We start from the raw sequence: 22,595 nt of genomic DNA on the forward strand, positions 1-22,595 counted from the left end.
AACATATGAGCAAGAGCCTATGGTGATGAAGGAAGAAGTTCAAGCTGCTTTGAAGGAAATAGCAAAAAATAAGGCCCCAGGAATAGATGGTATACCAACTGAAGTATTTCAGATAACAGATGTTGCCCTGGTCCTTACCATATTTTCTCGAAATATTCCATAGCCAAACTATAGTGGCCTTAGTTTCTTTTAAAATCAACTACATTTCTGTTTTGTTTTTAACTCATTAGAATGGCCATTTTCTTTTAGCTAGAATGAGACTAAATAAGAAGTAAACCAGAGAGTCTTATGTGTCACACAGGGTAGCTGCAATTCAGAACTGACGCAATGCCATACAATACTCTTTAAGAAACATACTTCCCGGGGAGCTCTGATGGCCTAGTGGCAAGAAGCTGCACTGCAATCCAGAGGCACACAGTTTGAATCCATCAGATGCTCTGCCGGGGAAGGAGGGACAATCTCCTCCTGTACCAGTCAGATCTGATTTGACAGTACACACACACACACAAATAATAAAATAAAATAAAAAATTTAAAAAAAAAACAAAAAACATACTTCCTGCCAAACTCCCAGAATGCCTCTGCTTTGAATGCTCCAAATATAATAATGATTCTAAAGAGGATAAGCAATCTCTGCCTGTGCAATATATTGTCTCTGAAAACTGGCTGGAGGGTCAGCTCTGAGTAGGTTCCTACTCAATGGCAAACAACAACTCTGACTTCACTAATCCCGACAATTGAAAATTGCCTCAATTATTGCATCAGACAATTCTCTATTTACTGGAAAGATTACATAAGTGCGTGTATGTGAAGTGCTTGGCATAACCACCAGAGAATGGCATGTGCTTGTGCTCACTTAGTAGATTTCCTTTTCCTTCCCTGAAAAGAGAAAGAAGAACATATGATTTCGCTCATTGGGCAGTTTACGGCTTGAATGACTGGTAATTCAAACCACCCAGAGCAACTCAGAAAACAGGCCTAGATATCTAGTTTCCAAAACTCTAAGAAGCATTTCTATTTTATACATCAGGTGGCTCTGAGTTAAAATCAACCCTTGGCATCTAACAACAGCAGAGCTAGGAAAAAGCACAGTTTAAAAGGTTAAATTACTTCCTACAGTCACACAATGAGTAAGCAACATAAGAAAAAAAAACTTGATGAGTGCTTCCTCCGTGAATCTTGCTAATTTATTCAGTTTTGTCTTTACATAATTTTCTTATTGTTTATTGCCACTGAGTCGAGCATGACTTATAGTGACCCTACAAACAAAAGGCCTGAAGCCTTTCTATAATTATCATCATTTCTCCAAGTTCATAGAGTTTTCAGAGGCATGTAGTTTAGGAAGTGAATGCCTCTCCTGCTTCCAAAGCTGTCTTAAACTGGCAGTTCCACTAAACACTGTCCACCATGGACAGCCATTATGGCATTTGATCCCAAGGGCCTAGTGGCAAGAAGCTGCACTACAATCCCAAAGGCACACGGTTCGGGGTCACCAGCTGGTCTTTGGGAGAAAGATGGGAAATCTTCTCCTGTCAATTACCTGTCTCTGAAAACCCACCAGAGGGTCAATGACAATATAGAACAACAATAATAACCATAATTTTCTTTGATTTTTAAAATGGCATAAATTCCTCTCAGATAGTTTATTGAGATATTAATATACACCACAATTTCTCCAAGATCCCTGCATATTACATTATGAAATATTATTTTCACAGCAATAGTACAATCATTTGATTAGTTCCTTACCCAGTTCAATGTTCTGAGATGTATCAGCCGTGTGGAGAGCTGCCTCTTTGCCAGGTTTCAGTGTTCCATTAATTGGCATTCCTTTAACATAAAAATCAAGTTCACAAGGTAGCAAGTTGCAAATTACCACAGTTGGCAGGAGATAAATGGTATGCCCAGGCTGTCTGAAAATTTGTTTTGCGCTGTCAGAAAATATGTTTGAGGGCATGTAGTCTGGATAATTCTCTTTCTTTATAGCCACACAAAACCTACAAAGAAAGATAAAATGGTGCAAAAACCATTAGTTTAATAAAAATATTTTTCTCTCTAGCTTTGTATGAAAAAGCATAACACCAAAACAGTCCAATAATTCAGGAAGAAATTTTTAAGTTTTAATCAATATGCATTTATTAAGATATAATATGCAATAAAAAGCACAGACTGAAAATGAAGTTTTATGTTGAATAAGAACATATACCTTTATAATCACTATCCAAACAAATAACAGAATTATTTCTTAATCCTAGAGAGTTCTCTCAAGTTCCGTTTCCAATCTATATTCTCTCACTCAAGCAACCACGCCATGATATTTATCACTATAGATACATTTTTGCTCTTGGTGGCCTAGATGGGAGAGAGTTGTACTGCCAATCCTAAGGCAGGCAGTTCAAATGCACCAGCTTCTATGAGGAAGAAAGGTAGGCAATCTTCTCTTATGTGATGTACAGCCTCAGAAAACATACTTGGGCCAGATATGAATCAGTTCTGATTCAATAGCAATGAGTTTGAGTGGTTTGGGGGTTTTTCAATCTGAATTACAAATACATATAACTTGCAGTATGGACTATTTTTGTATCTGGTTTCTTCTGCTCAAAGATTTTTCAGAATAAAAACTTCAATGTAATCATCCAAGGTATAACAATTGGCCTCTATTCACCTGGCGTAACAGAGAAAGAATAATAGTTTTGAAAAGAAAGCAGAAATGGAATTTTGGCTAATTGTCTTCAAGAAAACCTGTCTCTTCTACCATGAGATCAGAAACACTGATTGGTGCCTAGCTACTACCAAACATTCTGATGATAAATATGCACAAGAATCTTTATCAAAAGGTGAAAAATAAAAAACAGAATTTCAAATTGTCATGAAACCCAGAATATCTAGTACTCTGGAGACTAGATGAACCCCTGAAACTATTTTTCTGAGATTATCTATAAAGCAAAAACATTCTAAATCACTAAGGGCTATTAGGGAAAGAATGCTAATAAAGCCATCCTGGAAAAAAAAAAAGAGAGGGAGAGCAACATTTACATGCCATTACATACCTAAAGAATCTACTTTTTTCTGTGTCCATGGAGTGGCACTCTCGTTTGCTGCTACTAACCTCCGTGGGCTTCAATACATTGGTCCAGTGAATGGGAGCTTTACAAAAAAAAACACCCAATCCTTTGGGTCGAGCTTGTAGTCGCCAAGAAGTGAGGTGTAAAGGCACAGCAAATGCATCACCTGGCATGATGGCTGGAAGTACCACTGGCTCTGCCACAGAAATAATAGTTAGCACTATATGGCAATGACCCTTGCCCCAGAAGATTCCAGAGCTCAGGAATAAAAAAAAAACCAGACTACATGCACAAACTATTTCAGAAGATACCCACTGTGGAAAAGGGCCCTGACAGTAGTCAGCAAAAGTTTGTCAAGCTCTTAATATAATCTAGTCACTCAAGACTTACTGTCTGGAGCTGATGGGCTGTCCAGTCTTAGTTCCATCGGTATCTCAAGTCTGTTCCTTACAATTAGGGCTGAGCGAACAGTGATCACTTTCCGAGCACTGCCTTCCATAGTCACTGCAAAGACCACCCGGACAGGTGGGAGAGATGAGAACTATGAAAAAGAGAAAAAATAGGAGCATAGATATGCATTCAGGGGGGAAAAACATGCAAAATCCACCAATACCAAGCAGAATGCCTAAGTAAAAATGCCTTATTACTACTATAGACCTCTCATGGAATGATTTTTGTTGTTGTTGATTGCCTTGGAGTGGAGCACGACTCATAGTAACCATATGAACAAAAAGCCGCTACAACTATCAACACTTATCAAAGTTCATAGAGTTTCCAAAGGCAAGTTGGTTAGGAAGTGGATGCCACTCCTGCTTCAAAACCTGTCACAGATTGTTATTAGTTAAGTCACCTGTCATGCATAGCAACCAGCAGCTCTGAACCCTTCCCTACCCTGAGCCAATCTCACTAATTCTGACACACCAACCCCCATCACCCCAGTTACTGTATCAATCCATCTCATGCAGAGTCTCCCTTTCCTGCACAGTCTGTTCACCCTTCTGAACATGATGTCCTTCTCCAAGGACCGAACTCTCCTGGCCATGTGCCCAAAAATAAGTGAGGCAGAGCTTCAAAATCCTAGCCTCCAAGGAGACACTTGGTATCACCCTGTCCAAAACAGACCTATTTGTTTTCCTGGCAGTTCATGGTATGTTCAAGACTCTTCTCCAGAACCACAACTCTAAGACATCTATTTTTCTTCTGTCATTCTTAGTCACTGTCCAACTTTATTTTTTTGAAATTATTATTAATTTTCATAAAAATTTGCAGAGACTTTGGATTTCCATTCATTCATTGTTGTACTTTTCTCCCTGCCCAACCTCCCCACCAGTTCACTCTTCTCTTTGAAAAGTGAAAGAAAAATTCTTGCATTGTTATACAATCCCTCCCCCCAAGCCCACTCCACTACGCAGCCTTCGTTCTGGACTCCTGTCATGACAATACCTAATCACATATCCCTTTTAAACAGTTCTCTCCCCATCTGCTTCAATGCAGTATACATAATTTATCCCATCCTTTTCAGGCTCCCCTCAACCCCGATGTCAGTCTCATTTTACAACAGTGGCACCACACAGTATTTGTCCTTTTGTGACTGAGATATTTCACTCAGCATAATGTCCTCCAGGGTCACCCATTTTGTATAATATTTCATGAGTTCCTTGTTTTTCAATGCAGTGTAGTATTTCATTGTGTGAATATACCACAGCTTCTCTATCCATTCATTTGTTGACAGGCCCTTAAGGTGTTTCCCACTCTGCTTTGTGAACAAAGCTGCAATAAACATGGGTGTGCATATATCTGCTTGGGTGGTGAATATGGTTTTTGGCTTTTTGTTGAAGTGTATGTTCATATCTTGTGCCCACTTTTTAATTTGGTTGTTTACCTATATCTTGTTGTGGTGCCTGAGTATTTTATAAATTCTAGATAGAAGTGTCTTATCTGACATGTCATTACCAAATATTTTTTCCCAGTCTATGGCTTCCCTTTTCACCCTGTTGGAGAAGTTTTAGAAAGTTGGACAGTGCATAAGAATCAAATCCCTATGCAATGTCCAACTTTCTGAAGCATAACAAGTAATTGAGAAAACCATGGCCTGGATTTATATCTAGATTGACATCGTTGCTCTTCAGCACTCTAGAGAGGTCCATGACAGCAGATTTTCCCAATGTAATTCGTCATTTGATTTCCTGACTGCCAGTAGAGTGTTGAATGTGGATTCAAGCAAGCTGTAATTGCTAACAACCTCAATCTCTTCTCCATCTATTATGGTGCTGCCAATTGGCCCAGTGGTAAGAATCTCTGTCTTATTGATGTTAAGGTTCAATCCATGTTGAGGACTACAGTCCTTGACCTTTTGCAGCAAGTGCTTCAGGTCTTCTCCAGTTTCAGCAAGCAAGTTTGTGTCATCTACCTATCATAGTTGTTAATGAATGTCCCTCCAATCTTGATGCCACACTTCTCTTCATAAAGCCCTGCTTCCCAGATGATCTGTTCCACATAGTTTGAAAAGGTACGGGGACAGGAGGCATCCCTGATGCACTCCTTTCTTGATTTTGAATCATGCAGTGTTTACAGTCATTAAACCTTGAAATCACTCAATTTTAATGGTAGTAAACATTCTGTACATTCATGCTATTTAAAATATTCAATTCTAAACATTTCTATTTCAAAATATCACACCTACACAGATGTGAAAGCTTAAGGTGTATCACAAATAAAAATAGTCCTGGACCACTAGATACATTATCATGAACTTTACCCAAGCCTGTGATAACAGCCCATCAAATCTTTCAAACTTCCTGCCATTTAATAAGAAAACTTGGAGGTTTTCCTTCTGTCAGAATGCCCCTGGGTTCCTAAGTATCAGCCCTTATATGGGGCTAGTGAACAGGGCTTGGGTTTTTTTGTTTGTTTTTAATTCTACTGAAGACTATTATAACAATGACTCAACACAAATGAAAAGACAGGAACATTTAGGCAGAATTTTGCAAAACATTAAATTATCTCCTTTCTGTGCTTTTCATCTCCCAGATTACTATTAAAGCAAGAAAAAAAACTCTTTGGACACTAATAATGGGCTGGATATTGATCATATATATAAACAGAAAAACAGAAGACCATCTTTTAAGATTAAAATGTATCTTTGTAAAAACTAGAGTGTAGAATAAAGAGTGCTCTGTATTTAGTTTCCCTTAATAGGAACAAATATCTTCTCTTCCTCTCTATAAATGTCATAAAATGTATTCTATAGGACTAGACATTATTAAATGGCATGCCTTTAGAAAAACCAACAGTTGTATTTCAAAGAACTTTAAAAACAAGCTTCTCTTTCTTGACAACTCGTTCTAAGTTCTGTTCTATAATCACTCTTTTATAAACAGGGCACCGAGGCTCAGAAACTCAATATAAAGGAGGGAAATTATTTATTTTTGGTCTTGGGTTGCAGCCACTACTTTCCTCTTTCCATATGTTCATTCACACACTAAATGCACACATTTGTGCTACTGCAATATGCCAAAAATTTTTTTTTAAAGTATAAAATTCCATACTAATCAGACCAAAGAGAAAGTTTCTAAAATTATTATTCTTAGAACGAGTGTCCAGGACATACTGACAACCCTTTTATACTGGAGAAATAAATGACTTCATACAAATTACTTTTTTCTATAGCCAACTTTTTATTAAAATAAACAGTGTGTGGAAAACCAACCTAATAAAACAACAAAATGAAGAGCTCCACGTTTTGAACCAAGACTTCCAGGAAACCCAAATGAAAGGGAAACTAATTTTCAGGAGTTTTCAGAGGGAATCAATCCTGAGCACAAATATCATTAAAGTTCAAGCTTCTACTGAGTGTTATAAAGTCAAGGCTCAATAATAATAATTTTACATCTTAATACTCTTGCCTCTAAAACTGCCAAAAATTTCACATTCTGAAACCAACTACCATCAGAGAGAAGTTGTAAGCAAAACCCTGAGTAAGGATTTTTAAGATCATCACCTGAGGATTTTCAAAATTCCAATGGGAAACAATCTTTAACATCCTCCATTCTTACTTTTATGACCTTTAGACTCAAACCTCTGAAATGCATATAGTTTTGCAGTAATTGTCTTATGTATTTGAATTTAGAAAGAATAGAAAACTTTGGACAGTAGCATTTGCCTCTGTTCTCATTTCCTGTAACACTCATTTGCACATACCAACAGGTGAAAACCATTTTCTTACAAATTCTTATAAAATGAAGACCATCAATAATCAAAATGAGGAGAGGTAAACTTCAATAACACATAACATAAAGTCCTCTGATCATCAAGTAGGACAGATCAAAATGACAAATGTTTGGTTACATACATATTTGCCATCAAAGAATAAACAAATATGTATCAGTGTATGGTCTAGGCATACTATATATATTTGGTAAATATAAATAACAGAGAAATCATACTCACATAAACCTGGGGATGTATAATATTTGTTCTGCTGCTTGGACTGCCAATCTAAGAAAAATTGCAAAAGTTTGGAGTCAGTACAGGCCTGAGATAACAGACATCACTAAGTTCAATGACTACTTTCTTGAAAGGGTGATGTAGTAAACACTCTTAGGTAAAGCATTGTCTATGATCAAGATAAAACATGTTCCCTTTGAGATATGGGTAAATAATATTATTGTTGTTGTTGTTGATTGCTGTCTAGTTGAGCACAACTCAGAGTGACCCTATGAACAAAAGGCCTGAAGCCTTTCTATAACTATCATCATTTATCAAAGTTCATAGAGTTTCCAGAGGCATGTTGTTTAGGAAGTGGATGCCACTCCTGCTTCCAATTAATAAATAATATTGTATTTACTTTATAACCATTTAATCTATTCAAAATTTCAATAAGCTAGAAAGGTGTCTATAGGGAATTATCCTTTCATTGCAGATATGTATTTGAGGCAGAAAAATTAAGAGTCAGTAAGCAGGTTTTTTTCTCCCCCAGAAACATCAGCCACTGGAGACAAAAAAGAAAATGAATACTCCGAACAGTACTTTCCAAGCATATTTCTCATGAGGAAAGTAGCAATAGCTCTGGTAGATCATTCCTTTCTTGTCACAGACCACTCAAAATGAGTACAATTAACTTATGACAAATAAATGAGGATTAGACAAGAGCACCTACAGTGGCTATATCAGTCTGGATACCAGCCTCCATGGCACATACCAGTCAGGGATGCCACCTGCATCTTTGCCCAAGTTGGTCCACAGACTCTTAAGATGCAAGTTAGGGGAAGTTAGGGCAAAGGTATGTGATCCAAAGTTATAGGGAAATCCTGTCTTTGTGCCACTGAGAATTTGGGGACACAGAAAAGGTTCAAGGAACAGGCTTTTAAGAAATATAAAGTTGACAATGCAGAAAGAAAGAACAATGATTATTATACTTTATTTATGAAATAAAATCAAATGAGCTTCGTAGACCAATTGGGAAATGGATCTGTAACTGTTTTGCCACTGAAATGAACCACTGACTAGCTTATCTTCGTATCAGTGCCAGTGGTCGAAATGAAATAATCTCAAATCCCATTGTCATCAAGTTAGTTCAATGTCATAGTGACCTGACAGAATAGGATAGAACTATTTCATCAGTTTTCCAAGGCTATCTTTACAGAAACAGACTGCCACATTGTTCACCTGTCGGTTGGAACTACTGACATTTCAGTAATTAGCCAAACACTTAACCATTCACTTAGTAGGACTCCTAATTGTAAACTTAGGTGGAATAAAAAACAAAAATCTTTTGCTAAAATAAGGCTATCATATATTTAATTGTCTTACAACCCGACTTTAAGGCTGTGGCTAGAGCACAATGGTGTCATTAGATACTCATTCTACAGTTACACACCGTAGAAGAAGATGAATTCTTATCTGGTGCTGCATATCGGAAAAAGGTTCCAACTTTGTCCACAGACACTGGGCTCACTTGCTCCCAGCCATTTACTCTCACTTGCAGCTGATGAATCCGTAGGTCATGGGTGTGTCTATTTGGTAAAATACAAAAAGTGACATTAAGCATACTCTCAAGAAGGGAAGCAAGTACAAGCAAAGTTTCCAATATGATTTATTATGATATTAAAATCAGTTGGCTAAACCTTTAGGTGACATAATGTGAAAGAAATTAAGAGACTCATTTTATCTGGGTTTTGCTCTGACAATAAAGACTGGAAGGTTTGTAAAGCTTGGGTAAGGTTGAATAAGAATGCAGAGATATTTACCCTCCCTTTGCAAAAAACATGCAAATCTTATGCACTTCCCTATGTCTCTCCTCTCCCAGCTCCCACACCAGTCTCTATAAAACAATGACATCAGCTAAAATCATTTCAATGGGATAGTAAAAATGTTGTGCTGGCAAATGAATCATGTAACCACACCCTTGGAAATGCATAAAACAACATTTCTTCTTGGTTCCTTTGTTGAATAGCCTACTTCTCTCAGAACCACATCTAGTGTTTGGCTTCAGCCCCACATGACTGTAGACGGGTTTGAGACAGAGCCCTCAGAGTTTTAGGGCTGAAGTGCTCAGCCAAAATTGGAACAGAAGGCAGTGGGCAGAACAGGAGGAACAGGAGGAAATTGCACATTTAATTCTATTTTAGATTTTGCCTAATTCAAGCCAGAAGCCTGAAACAGGGAACTGGATTTGATGCTGACAGGAAGGGGAGAGGGAGGCAGGGAATGGGGTTCATTGTGTCAAAGTTGTGGGGGGAAAGCCAGAGAAAACATTTAATTTGATAAATGCAAACTGAACACCAGAACTTGAAATGGGTTACAAAACATAGAAAGTAAAAAGCAGAAGTGACAGAGAGGTCAAACCCTTTATGACACAGGCTAATCAAGAAATACTGCCAACTGTTCTATTGTTAGCGCTCCAAGATCTTTGTAAAAGAACAAGAAAATGTTCACCATTTCTAGAAATTTTGAGATTATTTCCAGGTAGCTGTGTCCAACATGGTGATATTTCATAAAATTTTTCTCCCCCAGGAACACCCCTAGGGTTTTGTGCTAGTATTGTTGCCATGAAGGGTGTTATGTACTGGTATGAAAATACACAAAAGGACAAAGTGTCTGGCTTGAAACCGGTTTGCGCACAATGACTTAATGTATTACAAGCATAATGACTATGCAAGGCTGGAGTCAATCTCTTAAATTTCAGGTCAGCTTGAAAACAAATGTTGTTGTCGTTGTTGTTGCTATGTGTTGTAGAGTTGCCTGCGACTCATAATAACCCTATGTACAACAGCCCTAAGCCCTGCTCTATCTTGTGCCAATCTGATTCACCTACCCCCAGTACGCCAGTCACCGAATCAATCTATCTTTTTGAGGGTCTTCTTCTCCTACGTTGTCCCTCCACCCTCCCAAGCATGACGTCTCTCTCTAAGGACTGGTCTCTCCCTGCAACATGTCCAACTTATGTCAGACAAAGCTTCAGAATCCTTGCCTCCAGGAGCAGCCTGGTTTAACCCTCTCAGGACAAATCTGCTTGTTCTCTTAGCATCCATGGTATATTCAATACTTTTCTCCAACACCACAGCTCAAAGGCATCAATTTTCCTATAATCATCCCAAGTCACTGTCCAACCCTCTGATGCACAGCAAGTGATTGTAAAGACCATGGCCTGTATCAAGTGCACCTTAGTCTCCAGACTGACATCACTGTTCTTCAGTACTTTGGAGAGGTCTCTGACAGCAGACCTTCCCAAGGCAATATGTCTTCTAATTTCTTGGCTGCTGATGCCAAGAGTATTGATTGTGGAGCCAAGCAGACTAAAGCTGTGAACAATCTCAATCTCTTCACCATCTACCACATTCAAAATACTGAAATCTTACCTTATTAAAATACTAGACCTACTCACTAAAGGATGCTAGGTGGTACAGTGGTTAAGCAATCAGCTGCTAACCAGAAGGCTGGCAGTTCATACCCACCATGGGATAAAGAGATCTGCTTGCATAAGATCATAATCTTGGAAACCCTATGGTACAGTTTTACCATGTTCTATAGGAGTCACTATGAGTTGGCATCTGCTCAATGGTGATGGTTTGCTTTATGTTTTGTTAACCCATTCACTATCCACTGGGTAGTACTTCCATTTCAAAATGTTTGCAAATAAGAGGACACTTTATAATCTCTGAATGATCAGATATAACCTTCACTCAACATTTGCTACAGTTCTCTGTCCTTAGGGTTCTCATCAGCTAGTAGTTTCCCTAAATAAATTATTATTCTCCCTCTGGAATCAGAACATCTTATTATTACTGGATTTACATTCTGAAATTGTATGCATACTGAAAGTATGTATATAGGAATCATTTAGAAATAAATGACATCACTGCATCATTGAAAACTAGATCAAGAATTAAAACCTATGTACACTTAAATAAAATGATGTAAAACACATGTCATGTTAAATAAAGGGAAAATTAATGGAAAGAAACATATTACCAAGATATCAAGAAAGTATTTAAATTTTCAAAAGGAATACAGGTTTTCAAAATATCTTTCAAAAATAAAACCTTAAAATTATTAAGTGAACAGTTAAAACTCCAAGGACAATCTTTTATATTTTATAATAAAAATGTAACATGAAATTTGTTATTTTAAGTACTATTTGTAAGTGAACAATTCAGTGGCACTAATTAAATTTACAATGTTGTAACCATCACCATTATCTACTTCTCCAACTTTTTCATCATCCAACACAACAAATCTATAACCATTAAGTATTAACTTTCCGTTCCTTCTTCCTTACTACCTAAGCCCCTGATAACCCTGAATATACTTTCTGTCTATAAATTTGCCTATTTCATATAAAATAATAATTGTTAGTTTGGATCCGACATATTTTACTTAGCATAATGTTTTCAGACTCTTTCCATGCCGCAGCATATATTAGAACTTACTGTGGCTAAATAATATTCCATTGTATTTTACAGCACATTTTATTAATTCAATTATTTGTTGATGGACCCCTAACTTGTCATCACTTTTTGACCACTGTAATTTTTTTTTTTAAGTAAAAAGTAAACCATGCATTACCTATGTCTTAGCTTTCCTCTTGCTTCAAATTCAAAGGGTATTTCTTCCCCTGTGAGGACTTCTCGCCATTCACTAACATTGTGGCCATCATCAAAAAATGTTCCATTCTCTTCTGGAACTAGTCCTGGACTCCCACTGTGAGATAGTGCAGCTCTAGAACCAAATCAGACAGCATTAGCTCATCCTTCTTGTTCCTTGACTCTTACATAGTCCCTTGGGCTGGAAGCTGATCTCATCCTGAAATTGCAAAAAGGCCATATAATCTGTCTACAAAGGATAATCTACAAAGTCAGGAGCTCATGTTACCTTGATTGTCAATACACTCTAATGGAAACTTTACAAATAGATGAAAGTTACTCTAAAAGAATCACTCACCACCAGCAACAAGAGTTTAGGAAAGAGGGTACTATGTAAAAAGGAGCATCCAGAACTTAACAGATCTAAATGACATGTCGGGACCCTGCTGGCATAGTGGTTAAGTGCTTGGCTGTTAATCTAAAGGTTGCCAATTCAAAACTATAAGCAGCACTGTAAGAGAAAGATGTGATGGCAGTCCTACTCTATCCAGTGAGTTGCTAAAAGGAAGAATGGCCATGGCAAGTGGTTTAAGTAAGGCTGACCCCAGCAACAATAACAAAGTTCAACAGAAGAACAAAGGCTGGAGTGGTTACAGAGAAACGGAAACTCTGGTGGTAGTGTAAAATGACATAGCCACAATGGAAATCAGTCTGGCACTTTCTCAAAAAGTTGAAAATAAGACATATCATTTGACCCAGCAATTCCACTACTAGGAGTACACCCAAAAGAAATCAGAGCCATGACTCAAACACATGTATGCGTACCGGTTTTCCCTGCTGCTTTATTCAAAATAGCAAAGAGATGGAAGCAACACAAATGCCCCACAACAAACGAATGGATAGAAAACTATGGTACAGTCACACAATGGAGTATTATGCAGCACTGAAAAACAATAAACTCATAAAGCATTATACAACATGGGGGAGCCTAGAGGATATATGATGACTGAAACATCTCAGTCACAAAAGGACAAATATTGTATAAATATTGTCATAAAATAGGAACGATGGGAAGTTGGGTGGGTAGAGAATGAGAAAAGAGTGGATGGATAACGAACAATGCAGTAGAACAAGTGAGGGGAAGAACTGCCCAAAAGGAATAGATGACTAGGCAGTATACATATGACAATAATCTGGAATAAGGGATGCACTGCTGGGTGGGGTAGGGGAAGGGAGAAAGGGAAGAAAATATACAACAAAGGGAAAAAAAATACAAATTTTAAAAAGTTAACTGGAGAGGGGGAAGGAAGAGGGCATGGAGGAAAATGTGCAACAATGAATGAATGAAAACCCAATTTTTTTGCAAATTTTCAATGGAACCACAATAAAATAAAGCTAAAAAAGAAAACTAAGTTTGAAAAAAACAATTATTCTCCTTTAGAACATTATTACATATACATATACTTGTTGTAGGAGAAATATGGCTTTGGATTCTGTTACTTAATTTCATATATTTTATTACCTAAACTGGGAAGATTAGCACATATTTGAAAAGTTGAGCAAAAGTCTAAATGGTAGAAAGTTGTTAGACAAGTTCTCACTTGGCTTAGTAAGTTCCTATTTGTTCTCTACACTCCACTCAATTCCATCTGAGTTAAAGTGTGTTTTAGTTTTGGAGGACCTGTGGAAACATTTGGGGGGATATGTTTCAAAGCAGTCTTGGAAAAGGAACGGGAAAAATATGTTTGGTTTAAATAATCATATTCCATTACTTAAAGAAAATGATGAAATCTTTAAAAAAAAGAAAAAAGACTAACGAGCTACAGCAGAAACTTTTCTACTCATACTTCCTACTATTTATTCATATACTAAGTTTGCTTGGCTTTTGCTTTCAATATAAATAATTTTAGGGTCAAGATCATAATTTTGCTATCTCAGACTTAAGACCTACTTCTCTGCCTATAGATTTAACATAGAACCATGGAACCATCATCCTAAATTACAGTAATATTATTGATTCAAACACAACTCTTGCTCTGCTGTTCCTGGATATAGGAGGCTCTGATAGCAGAGATGGATCAGAATGAACAAGTTGGGAGCTCCTTACCTGGTGGGTGTGGTGGTCAAGGTGGCAAACCACAAAGTGCATCCTGTGTGATTCCTGAGAGCAAAAGGGACAAAGGGCTGCCTCCGCTTGGGAGTTTTCATCTCTGCTAGGAACAAAGAGAAGAAGTCTATTAGCACATGTTTATATTTGAATGATAAAGAAGAGTTTCCCCATACCTAGAGACAAAGCTCACGAGTGCTCTTGTGCAGAAGGGGCTGAAGGTAGAGGAATGGAACATGGCCACAGGTGTGTCTGAAGCACCATTTAATTGCTGCCTGATAGAAGACAACTTAGTCCCACCCTCAACACTGGCTGTGATATTTGAAGACCTCTGTCCTTGACTATCCCATTCTTCTCACGGGTCCTATCCTCCAGAATCTAACTTAAATCAGATGCCATGATCTGACTCATATAAGAAACAGAAATGGAAAAAATAGTAAAGATTTTTCCAATACTGCTCCCAACAATATATATTCAAAATAAATAGGTAAACCAAATGAGGACAAGATACACAACATATATTTTTTAAAAATATTGTGCTGTTGTTGTTGTATACTCTTGAGTCAGAGCGAACCCATCACTCCGCTGAGTTTTCAGAGGCAGTTAATTGCACAAGAGGAGGCTTCCCATCCTTCTCCCGCAGAGCAGCTGGTAAATCTGAACCATGTGCAGGATTACAGCGCAGCTTCTTACCACTAGGCCCCCAGAGCTCCCTTTAAATATGTTTAAAATGTTTTAATTTAAACAAACATGTTTCTTTGAACAAACCTTCCTCTTCAGTCATATACACACACACACACACACACACACACACAAGCCTAACTGAGCTCCGATAGGACATGACAGTATAATCTATAGGGAGTTGTACTGGTAACCCAAGGGCTGAGCCTTTCTGGTGATTCAAGTTCACCATTGCTTCAATGGGAGAAAGATGGACCAATCTCCTCCTATTGTAATTAAGACTCAAAAGCCCAATGGAGAGTGAACTATGATAAGTCAGTTCTGACTTGACAGCAGTAAGTTAGGTTTTTTGAAGCTCAATTATAATAAAGCAAAATAAAGATTCTTTCCTGTTCTCTAAAAGTTTTTGGGTGGGCTTTTGTTTTTTCCTTTTAGGAGACAGCACAAATGCTGTTCCCTACTACCACAAATTATGTAGCTGAGCTTTCCACATTTGGGGAAATTGCAGGGGTCAGCATATCCGGAGTGCAATGTATAAGCCTTGCCCTGGGAAAACCTCCTCTGTGATCATGTTTATCTCCCCAGCCAGGTAAGTATGTGGGGTGGGATTTTGGGGTTTAGTAATTTTCCTTTAATCCTTCCTGGAAAATCAGAGTTATACTATGACAAAATTTTTTATTAAAATTTACTTCATTTCCGTATACCATCTGCTATAATGGGTATTAAAGAGGCTACAAAAGGAGGATAAAAGCTTCTTTGCACAAAAGAGCTTCTAATTGGGAAAACTGGCAAGAAACACTGCTCATTACATGACTGTAAGTCATGAAATGGTAGAAAACTGTACTGTCTATAAACACTACAAGAAATCAGAGCCTTATGAGGCCAAAAGGCTGCCTCGGGAGTCCTCTCTGGGCACCATTGCCCGTGCACTGTGGTCTGGCTCAGAACCACTATTCCATGGGAAGAGCAGAACCCACTCCTCTTAACCAGAGCCTGAATCTCCTCCAGTACCATGAAAAGTAAAAGCAGCAAAAGCCACAGAGACCACAGCAATCCATCGCAGGGAAGCCTCCTGGAGGCATGCTCATGCCACATGTCTACTCAACACAGAGTGCAGCCCAAAGGTATTATGTGCCCATATTTAAAGTACAAAAGGAGCATTGGTGGTTCAGTGGTTACACAGCTGGTTGCTAACTGAAAGGTTAACAATTTGAATTCATCAGTAACTCCCCAGGAGAAACATGTAGTAGTCTTTTTCTATAAAGATTTACAGTCCTGGAAACACTATAGAGCAGCTCTATTCTGTCCTACAGGGTCACTATCGTTGATGACAATAGGTTTGGATCTGTTTAAAACAAAGAGAACCTAAGGTCAGCGCCCATGGCAAAAATGACATCTAGATGTGACAGCAAAGGCTGACTGAAAAGATGACTAGAGGAAAATTAAATTTATCTGCCAGCCAAGAGCAAGATGGCAAACAGTCCATTACTACTTCTAGAGTAAGAGCCAAGGTAGGATCGTAAAAGTCAGTATAGTAATTACCACTGTCTTTAAAAAAGCATCTCTTTGAAGGTTTTTAGGAGTTAGCATGACAAATACTGCAAAACAAGTAGTTTCAGGTGAAGGTTAAGTTCTATTTTGAGAGACCACAACTCAGGGGAGTCTGAGAAATAAAATATACACTAAATAACTAATCAGTCTACAATATTACACCACTATTTTGTTGTCTATTACTTAAAGGTACCCTAAATACTTCTGAAAGACAATCTTCACCTAATATACACGGATTGCATACCCTAATGGCCTCTCGTACTCCCAAGGATGGTTTCTCTATAAAAGAAAAAAGAAAGAAATAAATGTTCATCAAGTAGAAAATTAAGGAGTAGCTGTAAGGTTGCTGACAAGAGCAGAGGGGGAGTAAAAAATTTAAGAGCTGCCTGAAGGGTAAACAGCATTTACTGTGGCAATTTGAAAGGTGGCTCCCACTCCATGAGTGCTGTGAGAGCTGCTTTATTATAGTAGATAAAGGACCCCGGAGGAAAAGACGCCAGATGTGCTTGCATATCCCACTGTGAGCCAGACTGTAAATTTCCATTTGCAAATTAGATTTAGAAAGAACAGGTGGTAAGAGGCTTTGATCAGCGTGTAATACAGCATCAAGTGCTGGGAATCCATATAAAGATATTTACAGGTCCACTACTTTGGAATTAAACAGCAAAGGCATGCATACTTCTCAGGTCCTAAGCTCTTATGGTGATGAGCCAGACCAGCACAGACTTTATTAACCTGCTTCTCCAAGGACAAAAATGCACAACTGCACACAAATCCAGGTTCTACATCAGAGGCTAAATCTGACAGCTCCTGCACCAGGATTCAAACTGTGGACTTGCTTTTGGTATAGCATCAGAGATAAAAATCCGCAAGGCCGTCAAGGAGAACAGCAGTCCCTGGTGGCCTCAGAAAATCCATCTCATTTCTTTATGGGCTGAGAGAACCTAAAGCCCTTCATGTCAAGTTTGGCTTCATATTAGGAAATTTCAATCTCTTCTGATTTTTTTTACAGAGTTATTTGGCCATTAGAAATAGTGTTTTCATCCTATAGATGTGGCTCAATCTAATCAGAAAGGACCAGTTTGATTTATGATCAACACAGAAATGTGAGTATATCGTAAGAAATAGATTAAAGCTGGTTTTACCAATAGCTGGTCATGTGAATAAAGGTAAACTACTTAAGGGTCTTCTTCAGCTAAACAAAAATGAAAGATTAAGTAACAGATACTGAAAATCTTGAAAGTATATCAATCTACAAACAAATGAAGAGTCAGTGGTGGGTTTTCTACGTGAGCTCTCCCTCCAACATCCATCCTATTAAAAAAATCTTCCGGTCAGAGGTGGAGCAGCTGGAGTCGCGGAGGCGTGGAAACATGGAGGCCTGAGCCGGCGTGCGCTGATCCCCTGCTGCTCCTGGCCGCCCCATCATGGGGCCGGGAGCGGGTCCCCCGCCAGCGGACACAGGTTGCTTTGAAGAAATGAAGGCTTAAAGACAAGCTGTCTACCACATTAAAAGATGGGATCAAACAGCAGCAGAATCAGCGACCTTTCGAAAAATGAATATTTGAAGAAGTCATCAGGCATAGAATCTGTCTCTGAAAATGATCCTTTCTGGAATCAGCTTCTCTCATTTTCTTTCCCTGCACCAACAAGCAGTGCAGATCTGAAGCTCTTGGAGGAGGCAACCATTTCAGTCTGCAAGTCTTTAGTTGAGAATAATCCTCGAACAGGAAACCTTGCTGCACTGATTAAAGTCTTCCTCTGCTGAACCAAAGAACTCAAACTTTCAGCAGAATGTGAGAACCACCTCTTCATTTGGCAGACACATAATGCTCTGTTTATTATTTGCTGTTTGCTGAAAGTGTTCATCTGTGAGATGTCTGAGGAGGAATTACAGCTTCATTTTACTTACGAAGAAAAATCTCCTGGCAGTTACAGTTCTGACTCAGAGGATCTCCTGGAAGAATTGATCTGCTGTTTGATGCAGTTAATCACTGATGTTCCACTCTTAGATATTACCTATGAAATATCATTAGAAGCTATATCAACAATGGTGGTTTTTCTTTCCTGCTAACTCTACCACAAAGAAGTTTTACGGTAAAACATCAGCCACAAATATTTGATGCAGGGTCGATGTCTTTCCTATACGAGCAAGCTTGTGAAAACTTTATTGTATAACTTCATCAGACAAGAAAAACCCCCTCCTCCAGGAGCCCACGTTCTCTCCCAGCCGTCAGATGCAGGAGGACTGCTGTATGGACTCGCATCGGGAGTAGCAACTGGGCTCTGGACAGTCTTCACATTAGGCGGCGTGGGCAGCAAGCAGCAAACGTCAGAGCTGTCCTCGCCTCTGGCCAACCAGAGTCTCCTGCTTCTCCTGGTGTTAGCCAACCTGACGGATGCGCCGGAGGTGCCGAATCCCTACAGACAGGCCATCATGTACTTTAAGAACACACAAGATAGCAGTCCTTTTCCCACGTCAATTCCACATACTTTCCAGATTAACTTTAATAGTTTGTACACAGCGCTCTGTGAACAGCAGACATCTGACCAGGCAACTCTCCTCTTGTATACATTACTCCATCAAAACAGTAATATTAGAACGTACATGTTGGCGCGGACAGATATGGAAAATCTTGTTTTGCCAATCCTTGAGATCCTGTATCATGTTGAAGAAAGGAATTCACACCATGTGTATATGGCTCTTATAATATTGTTGATTCTTACAGAAGATGATGGCTTCAATAGATCCATTCATGAAGTGATCTTAAAAAATATTACTTGGTATTCAGAACGTGTTTTAACTGAAATTTCATTGGGGAGTCTCCTAATACTGGCTGTAATAAGAACCATTCAGTACAACATGACAAGGACAAGAGACAAGTATCTTCACACCAATTGTCTGGCTGCCTTAGCAAATATGTCAGCACAGTTTCGCTCCCTCCACCAGTATGCTGCCCAGAGAATCATCAGTTTGTTTTCTTTGCTGTCCAAAAAACACAGCAAGGTTTTGGAACAAGCCACACAGTCACTGCGAGGCTCACTGGGTTCGAATGATGTCCCTCTACCAGATTATGCACAAGACCTGAATGTCATTGAAGAAGTGATTCGAATGATGCTGGAGATTATCAATTCCTGCCTCACAAATTCTCTTCACCACAACCCGAACTTGGTGTATGCACTGCTTTACAAACGAGACCTCTTCGAACAATTTCAAACTTACCCTTCATTTCAGGATATAATGCAAAATATTGATCTGGTGATCACCTTCTTTAGCTCAAGGTTACTACAAGGAGGAGCTGAGCTGTCGATGGAACGGGTCCTGGAAATCATCAAGCAAGGTATCGTCGCACTGCCCAAAGACAGACTAAAGAAATTTCCAGAGCTGAAATTCAAGTACGTGGAAGAGGAGCAGCCGGAGGAGTTCTTTATCCCCTACGTCTGGTCCCTGATGTACAACTCGGCCGCAGGCCTGTACTGGAACCCGCAGGACATCCAGCTGTTCGCCATGGACTCCGATTGAGCCCACCCACCAGCCAAGCAGCCCCTCCAGCAAATGTCTGGGGAGGAAGAAGAGGAGGCAGGCAGCCGACCTGTGGCCTGCAGAAGAGGGTCACACAGGCGGCTGTCCACGCTCGTCCATGCGACACCCTGTGCCATGGACAGTGGATCGCTCAGCTTAGCTAGTAGTGCAGAGAGGGGTTCCTCACCCCTAATAAACGTGACACCCTCTTCTCAAAAAAACAAAAATCTTCCAAGAAAAACAAAAACAGCACAGTCCACATGTCCTATACTCTTGGTAGGGAGCTCTGGTGTTTAGAAGTCACACTGTTAACTCAAAGGTGACAGTGGCTTTGAGGGAGTAGATGACAATCAACTCCTGTGCAACTGACAATCTTGGAAATCAGCTAGTGGGTCAGTTATGAGTTGATTCTAACTCGAGGTCAATGAGTGTGTGTATGTGAGTACTCTTGGTAGTGGTAGATGAAACTCAAATAGACTTTTTGTTCTCCCAAATAGCCTTTTCAAAATAAAGCAAACTATGACCCAGGATCTGGTAAAGCCAAGTATATACAAAAATCATTCAAATTAAATCACATCTCTTAAAACCAATGGAGGAATGATCATCTTGAGTTTCTAATTCCTTTCATGTTCATGGTGATTTTGTTCTTCTTTAACTTACTAGTAAAATAGTAATAGTAAAGGAAACCAAAAGGATCACATACAGAAATAAAGAACATTTTCATTCTGTCTTCTAAGCATCTAAATTCAATCCTAAAGAAATATAGGTTGGGTCTAAACAATTATTTAGTAGGATATCTTCTCAGTTCTACCCTTGATCTTTATCGCTCATATTCATAAAGCTTTGTAAGAACACACGTGTTCTATAATCACAGACTTGCAACACTTGCAATTCAATATAAGAGACCTGATATTTTTACATCAGATGCTGTGAAGATTATTCCATTTCCATTGAAGGTTAAGGGAGATGGAGGACAAATAGTTGGAGTTAGCACATAACTTACTTCTGCTGTAAGATGTCATCTTATTCATTGTTTGGAAACATTCTTTCCTTTTACTACAGTAAAATACTCACAATTGGGTATATTCCTTTCAGCTCCAAGTCACATAATATCAAAATATAAGTTCTTAAAACAGGAAAAATTAAGCAAGACCTCGCTTGGCTATACTGTACCTCTAGCATAGATCTGGTGTTCTAGGTTAGTCAGACTGGCTGTACTCCTAGTTCTAAGGTAGACAAGGGGGAGGCCTGGTAGACAGGAGAGACAAAGTTAGAGGTTAAGAATATATGCAGTGTATAAGAAGACTCATCTCTACAACACAAGCACAAATAGAGTACATAATAAAAATAGCAAGCATCATGCAATTATAGGCTCATTCCCTTCAGTGATTGCTAAGAGCTAAGAATATACTTGACAAAGAAAACATTTTTTGTGCTAGTCTTTACAGTGGAAGCTTTATCAAAGTAGCAAGCCTTTATTACACCTGTAGAAGGAGAATACAAACTCTCTTATAATTGTACAGAAATGATGTTAACTATAGAAGAGAGTTCAGTTCAGGTCTTTTTGCAAAGCTTACTCTGAGTCGTACTCGACTCAACAACACTTAACCACTGCTAAATGAGACTAGTGCTATTATGTCTGGAGGAACATTCTTCCACTTTGCACATCACTCTTTGTCAATGTGCTGTATGAGGTAGCCTGGGTTTGCTGTGATGCTGAACCTTGTGCCATGGGGATATCAAATACCATAATGGTTTCCCATTGTGGACAATGTTTGATGGAGCTCCCAGTTGTAAAACAGGTTGGGAATCAGGAGTGGCATCCACTTCCTAAACCATATGCCTCTAGAAACTCTATGAACTTGGAGAAACGACGACAGCTATGGAAAGGCATTAGGTCTTTTGTTCATAAGAGTCACTATAACTCAATCTCACCTCGATGGCAATCAACAACAACAACATAAGGAGAAATAAGTCAGAGCATTCTCCTGACTAAAACGATAAATACTAGATGACATAGAAAAGTTTTCATTTAAAGCATATGTCTTCTTAAATGGCATGGATAAATTTAAAAGTTAATCAATACAAATGTAGTGGATATTACAGGCCTCAGAACTGAAAAAGGCAAGCAGTGGAATGCAAAGAGTTAGTGCAACTTTACATATAAACAACTTTTAATAAAGAAGTATTGCATAATACTGTTAAATTTTAAATTAAAAGAGGAAGTTCTTGGAAAATTTGGAGAGATTTTGAATAAAGTTTCCTTGTAGCCTAAAATTAAAATTTAGTAAGGTGCCATGTCACCCAGGTTCACCTGTGGAATCGCAGCCCTCACTGAATAAGGCTATTATGTCAAAAATGAAGACATGGGGTTTTTCCTCTGTTAAATAAAGAGTAAAAAAGAAATCAGCAGCTTCCTGAGGCTGAATTTCATATTAAAATTTACATTCTAAGAGTTCATATTTTAAGCTGGCCTGAATAAAGATCAATATGACTAAACAGTCATGAATAATTTTTTTATGTAAACCACTACAAAATAAAAATAAAGTGGGGGGGAAGTATATGATCAGCTCTCATTCACCAAAT

General features: G+C 38.6%; 1 protein-coding gene and 1 pseudogene across 1 annotated transcript in view; one reads left to right on the top strand and one right to left on the bottom strand.

Moving 5' to 3' along the window:
* The window catches only part of VPS13D (vacuolar protein sorting 13 homolog D (S. cerevisiae)), a 424,616-nt gene that overhangs the window by 266,779 nt on the left and 135,242 nt on the right, over positions 1-22,595 (bottom strand). Inside the window, exons 40-47 of the mRNA XM_006885745.1 lie at positions 21,183-21,257; positions 14,255-14,360; positions 12,131-12,283; positions 8,943-9,078; positions 7,514-7,561; positions 3,455-3,605; positions 3,050-3,260; positions 1,749-1,996 (exon numbers count right to left, since the gene is read on the bottom strand). Of these exons, the coding sequence (XP_006885807.1) occupies positions 1,749-1,996; positions 3,050-3,260; positions 3,455-3,605; positions 7,514-7,561; positions 8,943-9,078; positions 12,131-12,283; positions 14,255-14,360; positions 21,183-21,257 (1,128 nt within the window). The remainder of the gene's footprint in view (positions 1-1,748; positions 1,997-3,049; positions 3,261-3,454; positions 3,606-7,513; positions 7,562-8,942; positions 9,079-12,130; positions 12,284-14,254; positions 14,361-21,182; positions 21,258-22,595) is intronic.
* LOC102851799 lies at positions 18,003-20,009 on the top strand (annotated as a pseudogene).

The sequence above is a fragment of the Elephantulus edwardii genome, unplaced genomic scaffold (assembly GCF_000299155.1).
Source record: "Elephantulus edwardii isolate Elephantulus edwardi_28Jun2011 unplaced genomic scaffold, EleEdw1.0 scaffold00045, whole genome shotgun sequence".
In the NCBI taxonomy this organism is placed as follows: domain Eukaryota; kingdom Metazoa; phylum Chordata; class Mammalia; order Macroscelidea; family Macroscelididae; genus Elephantulus; species Elephantulus edwardii.